The sequence below is a fragment of the Crocodylus porosus genome, unplaced genomic scaffold (genome assembly GCF_001723895.1).
Source record: "Crocodylus porosus isolate Cpor-Errol unplaced genomic scaffold, CroPor_comp1, whole genome shotgun sequence".
In the NCBI taxonomy this organism is placed as follows: Eukaryota; Metazoa; Chordata; order Crocodylia; family Crocodylidae; genus Crocodylus; species Crocodylus porosus.
This window is the reverse complement of record NW_017728944.1, coordinates 44,529-53,519: the sequence shown is the minus strand read 5'-3', so window position 1 is coordinate 53,519 and position 8,991 is coordinate 44,529. Positions and strand designations below refer to the sequence as shown.

Genomic DNA, 8,991 nt, shown 5'->3' with positions numbered 1-8,991 from the left:
AATCAGCTACCAAAGCTTCGCACAGCCCTAATAGCAACCTGCTCAGCAGCTGGTGTTTGTCCATGCTGTGACAGGATCTGGTGTAGTCACAGTGTTTAAACCCAGGATTTCCAGTATGATGGGTTGGGACAAATGCAGAACTGTTGTTATAAACTCCCATCTCATACATAGTTTAAAATTTGTAATTATATTAGGTATTGATAGTGAGAAGGGTTTAAAACCTAGAACCTGGGGACCATTTACCCTTGTATTAAAACAATATTAGCTAAAGTAGTTGTAAAATGTATTTAGATGACATGGTTAGGCAACTAATTGTGCTGGGTCATTAACCTGGATATGAATAACTTACATTACCCAATAGATAAATATTTGAGGAGTACTACTAAATTTTAACCCTTAGAATGCCACTTGCAGTCTTATTTTAAGTAGAGGAAATGTGATATTTAGTGTATTAAAGCCACAACTATCTTCTGTACCCTAGGCTTTTTGACGTGTTTTTTTTCGTACTGTGGGCAATGACCTTACATAGACCAAGTTATGTTTTCTGTGTAGCTATCATTCTGTATAAACCAGAATCCTTAAACCAGCTTTATTTCTAACTTTTATAACTCAGTCTTTAGCATTTGGTTTTGTCTTTTCTATGAAATGCTCCAGACTAGACATAGTGCATAGAATCTTTGGCTACAATCCAGTATTTTTCATTACATGCCTATAAATTGGAATAATTAATTAATTGATGTACCCATCTGTCTGCTGTACAATTTCACGAATTATTCTGTAGAAGCATAGTAATTTATTTAAAATATACATGCTCTAATGTAAGCCTTTTTCTTGTAAAAATGTGTTAAATATGTAATGCTTCATATTTTGGAAACTTACTGGATCCTATTTTTATGAATTTTTCCAAAGAAATTGATAATTCTCCCTGTTTTTCTCATGCTACTTGGTTCAGACCTGGATACTGAAGTCCCTGTGATTAACTCACCACCTTGCGGTGCCAAACCCTCCAAAGTTAGTTGACTTGCCAAAATTGTGCTGTTCTCTTCAGGAGCTTTTGTATTTAGCTCCATCAGAAATTCCAGCAGCCTCTTGATGCAATTGCATCTTTGTTACTGGCAGTTCTTAAGCACTTATGGGGAAAAAGTGCTGGGGACAGTTTTTTATTGTTTATCTATCATGGGCTGGAGACCACTAATTTCATTGTGTCGAACATTAAAATCTTGGAATTTTTAAATGAACATTCTTAAATTACTGGAATACTCTGTTTAATCACCATCTTCGACTTGCTATAAATTAGTGTTTTGGTGGATGTTAACATAACAATCCATATGCAAGTGAGAACTTGGGTCTGTCCATTCTCTCTTGATTCCATATACCAAACTATTAAGAAATTCTGCTACATGCATTTTATGAAACCTTTAGCTGAATAAACTGCTACTTGTCATTTACACAAATCTAATGTTTTGTTTTAAAGATATTACATAGCCATTTTCTTTTACCACATGAAATTTTCCATGTGAGGATGTTGAGTTTCATGGCCTTATTTTCAGTGTTGCTGAGCATCCAGAACATACATTATAATCAGAGGATGCTGAGAGTGCACATTTCCTTTTGAATAATCAGGTACTTAGTTTCAACTATAATATATACATGGATTGTGATGGAAGCAGCCCTGCTTAAAGACTGTTTTTAAATCTGTCTTATCTTCTCTGCTCAACTAGCTACGTTCTGTACTATTGGGAAACATAGTAGTTACCTGTACCTATTAACATGCTTTTTCTTTGAAGGCAAAAATAAAATTAGTTTTAGGATATGCATCTACCTTTCCTGTTGAAACTGATGTGTTTTAACCATAGTGATCTGATAGACAGCAAGGTTCAGGCAGAGATTTGACTAATTTGATTTGTAATGGTTAAAACGGTTCCTGAAATCTTCTACAATGGTAAGACTACTTTTTTAAAGTAATGGAGCCAGATCATAGATTTATAGATTCTAGGGTCGGAAGGGACCTCAGTGGGCCATCTAGGTCGACCCCCTGCCCCTGGCAAGCAAGGAAATGGTAACCAAACCTGGGGTCATGTGAACCCAGAGAGGTGCCTGTCCAGTCTCCTCTTGAAGACCTCCAAGGATAGGGCGAGCACCACCTCCTTTGGAAGCCCATTCCAGATCCTGGCAACCCTGACCATGAAGAACTTTTTTCTAATGTCCAGTCTAAACCTTCTCTCCAGTAGCCTATGGCCATTGTTCCTTGTTCCAGGGGGTGCCGTGGTATACAGATCATCGCCTACTTCATGTTGCTCCCCCCTTATGAATTTGTATGCCGGCACAAGTTCCCTTTCAGCCTTCACTTGGAGAGGCTGAAGAGGTTAAGGTCCCTTAGCCTTTCCTCATAGGGCCTTCCCTGGAGGCCTCTAATCAGATGAGTGGCTCTTCTTTGGACCTTTCCAGGTTGTACACATCCTGCTTAAACTGTGGCATCCAGAACTGGACACAGTACTCCAGCTGCGGCCTGACCAGTGCCTCCTAGAGAGGGAGAATCACCTCCCTGGACCTGTTTGTGAAGCACCTACGGATGCACGACAAGGTGCAATTGGCTCTACCAACTGCTTCATCACATTGACAACTCCTGTTCATCCTGGAGTCTACAGTGACTCCAAGATCTCTTTCTGCCTCAGTGGTGCTGAGAAGGTCACCCCTCCAGCCTATAGGTATGATGGCAATTCTTTCTCCCTAGATGCAGCACCTTGAACTTGTCCTTATTGAATTGCATCCTGTTGCTTTCTGCCCACTTCCCCCGCCTGTCTAGGACATCCTGGGTCTGGTTCCTTCTCTCCAGGGTGTTAGCTTCACCCCATATTTTTCTGTCATCCATGAATTTGTACATGGTGCTTCTCACCCCCTCATCTAGATCACTGATGAAGATGTTGAACAGCACCAGCCCCAGAACTGAGCCCTGGGGGACTCCACTGCACACATCTTTCCAGGTTGACACCGACCCATCCACCACCACTCTCTGAGTGCGACCCTTGAGCCAATTTGCTACTCATTCTGCCGTATGATCATCTAAGGCAAATCTCAGTATATTTATAAGGATGGTCTGGGATGCAGTGTTGAAGGCCTTCTTGAAGTCCAGATAGATAACACCCACCTCGACTCCTGCATTGACTGTACCTCGAATCCTACATCTAAACATTTGGTGGCCTTGTCATAAAAAGAAACTAGGTTAGTCAGGCAGGACCTGCCTGCTATAAACCCATGTTGGTTACCCCTCCGCGTCACATTAGCTAGCGGGCTCCCACAGATGTGTTTGTTCCTTGATAATTTTTTCTAGGATTTTCTCAGGGATAGAGGTAGATATCAGGGATGGAGGTAATGATATCATTGTCATTAATAAAAACAAATATGTTGTAGCAAAGAGTAGGTGCATGTGTGTGGTAGTGCCTTCAGATAACACTACCAAATTTAAATATTCATTGTCAACTTTGACAAAGACCTTCCTTCTTTGCATACTTCAAGGTTCCCTAGTTTCAGTAGGATGAAATTGTAAATTTGTAGTGATGCTAAATCTGTGACTGCAGTCAGTTTTGTTTAGTTACAAGTTATGAAAAGACAAATGGCTTCTGCTGCGCCACAGTCTTGATATGCAAAGTATAGGTAGGTTTTTTTTCACGGTTTTGATTCCTTATTTTACATAGACAGCTCCACTGGGTAGTGCACTTTCCAGGAAGCCCCAAGCTTTTGACACAAATATTCAGCCCCTCCATTTTGCTCTACAGAGAAAGCTATCTCACTGTCATATTGCAATAGGTTTGTTCTCCATTGGACTCTAAAGATAGCAAGGGTCAAAATCCACTGAGTCTCTTAATGGCATAATCAGCAGCTAGTTTCATTCTCTCATTACCTTGAAGCCCAGTATTGCACCTAATTTTTCAGACTTCTACACCACTAACTGTCTTGGTCTGTACTTAGCAGTTGACTGCCACCTCCATTTTATGCATAATGTTTCCTTTTATTCCTCTACATTCTATAGAATTAATAGAACAAAAGAGGCCTGATCACCTCTTTTCTTGGGTGAATTTGGTGAAAATGTCTAGAAGACATTTTTTAGGCTTGTATATTAATATCCCAGGCCTGTTTCTGAATGGGATAGACTGAAGGTTCCTAATGTGTTAGCCCACAAGCCCCTTTGCAGACTGTCATCCAGGACTGTGCCTTAGAAATTGCTTTTCCTTGGACAAAACTTTGAGAGCCCCTGTTTAAAGTAATTCTAGAATATAAACCAGTAGTCTAAACTTCTCATTACATCAGTCCATTAAAAAGTTATTTTTTCTTCTTGCAATTGAGTTCACTACTAGATTTTTTTTTTATATGTAGAATTATTTTGTTCTGTAATTTCCCATTGAAAGTAATGCTGTTTAATCCCTGAATAAAGTGCTTGGAGCCAGCTAATAAGACTAATATATTTACAGTTTTTTGCATTCTTTGTCATTTGAGGTTGGTATTTATTCTATTTAATTTTCAAGCTGAATACCTGTAACAGAGGATTCAGACCGTGTTACTTGGGTGTAAGAGTAGGGGAGGAGTGGGAACTGTGGCAGGAAACCAGGAAGCTCCTTTCCCTTTAAGAAGACATAGAGGGCAGACTGGCCCTTCATTGGCAGGGAAAGCCCTGTGTAGGGCTTGGGAAGGCACATGACCAAAAGGGGGGACTGGCTTCCAGGTACATAATCCCAGGGCCTGAGCCAGTACCAGCAGTCTGTCTTGTGTACTGGAGGGTGAGAGGAGCTCCTGAGGGAGATGCCTGTAGGGATTGACTAGCAGGCATCTGAGCTGTTCCCTGGAGCTGCGGGGGGAGCGGGGGACGGGATGGGAGGGGACTGGACTAAGGGAAGCTGATGGCCTGAATGAGTCATCAACCCAGAGCTGGATAGCCTTTTAGTTGAAAACAGTGTATTTATGTTGTAATTCAAGCTGTTTGCCAGTTGTGGCTATGGGGAAGGTCTGGAGGCCACGAGGCTTGCCTGGTAGGGTACTCTGCATTAGGCAGTCTAGCCTGGGTCATGGTCAAGGACCAGAGGGCTAAGGGCTAGAGAAGCAAGCAGCTCAGCCCAGGTTAAGGATTCGGAGGGCTGAGAGCAGAGACAGGGAGGGCAACCCAGGCTGGGGTAAGGCACCCTGAGGGCTGGGAACCAGTGGCCGACAGCGTGAGATGTAGAGGCCAAATCAGTGGGCCAGGGCTGGAGTTATTCAGCCAGAGGAAAGGGAGACCAAAGCCAAGAGGTCTCGAGCCTCTACAAGGGACGGAACAGGTTTAATATCTGTGAGGCATGGGTGTGGCTGCAGGGGTGGAAGGAGGCCATAAATCTAGCTCTTATGTGACATAACATAAACACATATGCATTGAATGTGTTAAGTGGAAATTTACTGGCTCAGAACACTGGACTACATTAAAAATAGCATTCGTCTGTTGATTGCATACAGCTTTGTTTCTCAAAGCTTGTTAGTGATGGATTATTAGTGTGTGGACAAGGGGTGGAGTGAAGTGCCTTGGATTTCATCTTGAGGTTTCCACAGTGTAGCAGTTTTCTATGCTAAGGAGGGCTGAAAGCAGTTCATTTCAGGCACAGCAAGTACCTTGCCATGAATTTGTTGGAAAAGAACAAGAACAGAAGGCTCTCTCTCTTAGGACTAAGCTGGCTGTCACCTGCAGGACAAGCTTGGTATCTGAATGCTGGCTTTCCTCATCCTTCCATTCAGTCTAGATTCATTATGAAAATGTGAATTTCTTCCAGTAAATTGCAAATACTGTTTAATTACAGTTATGGCTAGTAGACCCAATTGTAATTGGGAGTTTTCTCAAATGCTTTATAAAGTCGCAAAGAGACACGGTTCATGTTTTTGAAGATCATTCTTATATGAAATCATTTTTTTTCAATGTTAAAGAACTTGTACATGGAAAATTGTATGTTGGTTTTCCAAATCAAATTCTAGTTTCTAAAATAATTTTTGTATATCCTGTTTTTTGGGATGATTGGATAACATTAAACAAATCTTTTGAACCAAGTTTTTATTCTTTCTGTGTAAAATTGTTGCATTTCTGTTTAAATGAGATTATCTCACTTTTATTTTCCCTGTGCATCAGGGTTGTGTTGTAGTGCGTTCGGTACTGTGCAATACAAAATTCTTTCCTCTGAGATTAAATATACACCTCTTGTTGCTCTAAGCTAGTGGAATGCCAGCCTTTTTTGGCAGGTGTGCCACAAATCAGCCCTGCACCCTCCCCTTCCGATCCCCTTCCCCTGTCTGATCTGCTGCTGTGCTTCCTTCTCCTTGCTCTGTCCCCCCAGTCAGCTGTGCCACACAGAGGCTGCCTATGCCACTTGTGATACATGGGCCACATGTTGGCCACCCCTGCTTTAAGCTCCGAGAGCCTTCCCAAATTTTTACAAATTCAGTATTTCCTTGGAAGTATGTGTGTGCGTGTGCATGCACACACCCGCACATGCATACATCTACAAAGAAATAAATGTGTGCATGTAGGGAGGATAGAATTTATTAAGTGGTGACCTGGAGTAAAATAGATGCATGGAAACTTTATGATCTTTGATCCAACATAAACATGCTTACAATTGTTGCCCAGGGCAAGATAAATACAACATTGAATGCTGTCAATAGGTGGTACTTCTTTTATTGTTTAGATTTATATTGTTCTGTGTTAATTGAAATCTTGAACATAATATGCTGTAATCAAGATTAATCAGATGTGTTCAATTCACTGTGAAGTGTAAATGTAAAGTGCTCTTGAATTAAGGAAACACTTTTCAGCTCTTATTTTGAACAGAGTTCTGTTTCCATTTCAGAAATACATGCCACAGGATTCAATTATCAGAATGAAGATGAGAAAGTTACTCTCTCCTTTCCCAGTACTCTTCAGAAAGGTAAGAGGTACTTCTTATCTCGGATTCCTATGCTACTTGGCTGAGCAAGAGTGTGTTTTCAAAACTTTCTCTATTGCCTAGGGTGGACCTGTCTTACTTCCGCGTTACTTATTCCTTTTGGAATGTGATTTTTTTCCCCTTCCAAATTTCACAATCTGGGTGAATATCAGACAACTCTTACTCACTGGCCTGAGAACTACATTTCTGCAGTTAAATAGACTGCCCAGTTTTTATAAAGCATTAGTATTAAGAATGAAATCATCTAGTTATTTTAACAGGGATATAGGTTATAGCTGTGTTGGTCTAAGGACATAGGCAGACAAGGTGCTTTGGGTAAATCTGATATCTTTTATTAGACCACTTAAATAGTTGGAAAAATTCTTTGCAAGCTTTTGAGTATAAATACCCTTCGTCAGTCTGAGGAAGCATCTGCAGTTGGTGTGTGCTCTTCCTGGACGGAATGAATGAAGCTGTCCGTATGTACAGCAGAAGTACTAAACTGTATTACAGCTCGTTTTCAAGACTTACTTTCTGTGCTTATCTTCCTGCAGTATAAGTGTAAATACAAGTTTGAGGCTTGTTCAGACCTGTGGCATAATTCAAATCTTGTTTTTTATTTTTGAGTAGTTGGAGTTGAAGGCAACATTGAGTTGGCTTATGAGATTAACAGTAAGATACAGATTTTCTTCCACCGGGGTTGGTAGGGTCTGGTTCTTGAAAGGCTTGCATAATTGAGTTTGGTCTCTCTCCACCTGCTGAAGGGACTGATTTCCATCTTTGACACTACTCTTGCATCTGTTTTCAAGTGCAAAGTTTCTTTGGCAGTCTGAAGTAAATCACCTACCACCTGAGAACTGCTTAAAGTTGGTAGGGCACTGAAGATGCTGTGTATTGGTGTTCACTGACTAAATCACTTGGCTTCCTGGAATTTCTACCTCTAAACAAAATCCTTTCCACCACACTGCACATGCTGTCTTGACTGCAGAACACCTGTTACCAACAGAAGCATCTTTCTTGCAGGTGGTAGTTCTGTGCTGATAATGCCATGAATCTTCCATCAGATATTTAGTGACTATCATTGTCCTTTGCATCTGGGTTTATTAACTATTTTATGCAATATTTGGTAGACTAATTTTAGCTCAGAGGTGGGAAAAGTGTACAGTTACTGAGGGTTGTTTGCCTACAAGCATCATGCAGCCTAGCAACAGCAGCACTGTAAGGGAGTGTTGATATCTTGATCAGCTTCTGTTACAAGTAGCAGTTTGATAAAATACTGATGCATGGACAGTTTAGAAAAGATCCACTTGTAGAACTGTTTGAATATTTCCCTGATTTTTAAAAAGAATCTGGCGCAAGATACTCTGATGAGTTTATAACATTTTATACTTTTAAAACATTAGTTTTTAAATACTTCAAAATTCCTATATAATTCTCTTACCTGTCTTAGTTTTTGAAGTGCCTCCAACAAACAATGGGAAGCTACACCAGGTTTTATATTTACTCAGAAATGGCCATATAAAATATGTACCAATTTATGAATCTGATACTTTATATGTTGTATTTCTTCATGAATTATTTTAAATCAGCAAAAGATTAAAAGAATAGAAAACAGGCAGTCCTCAACTTACAACATTTTGAGTTGAAACGTTTTGCACTTACAATGTTTATAAATTGACACCCTGTTTCAACTTTCTGACATCGGTTTCGACTTTACAACACATGATCTGATGCCATGCCATGCCAGCGAACAAGTTCGCTGCATCGCTCATCTCCCTGGAGAGCATCTGTCCAAACTTCCTTGGACATTTTCTTTAAGAAACCAGACAAACTTCAGCCAAGACTCCTGAGAAGACTCCAGCCAAGAACTCCTCAAAAAGTCCAGCAAAGTCACCTCAAAGAAGTCCTTCCAAATCAATATGATTGCTATTTATAATATAAACACATTAATGTAGCTATATTACTCATCTCTGATTGATTGAGTACAAAAATTCTGGGTTATTTTTGATGAAAATTGGGTATCAAGCCTTGGTTTGGGAACCACCCTCCTCCTCCC

At 40.4% G+C, this 8,991-nt stretch overlaps 1 protein-coding gene across 1 annotated transcript in view; it reads left to right on the top strand.

Moving 5' to 3' along the window:
- LOC109320238 (puromycin-sensitive aminopeptidase) overlaps nt 1–8,991 on the top strand; it is a 67,005-nt gene that overhangs the window by 17,709 nt on the left and 40,305 nt on the right. Inside the window, exon 3 of the mRNA XM_019550242.1 lies at nt 6,861–6,938. Coding sequence (XP_019405787.1) covers nt 6,861–6,938 — 78 coding nt within the window. The remainder of the gene's footprint in view (nt 1–6,860; nt 6,939–8,991) is intronic.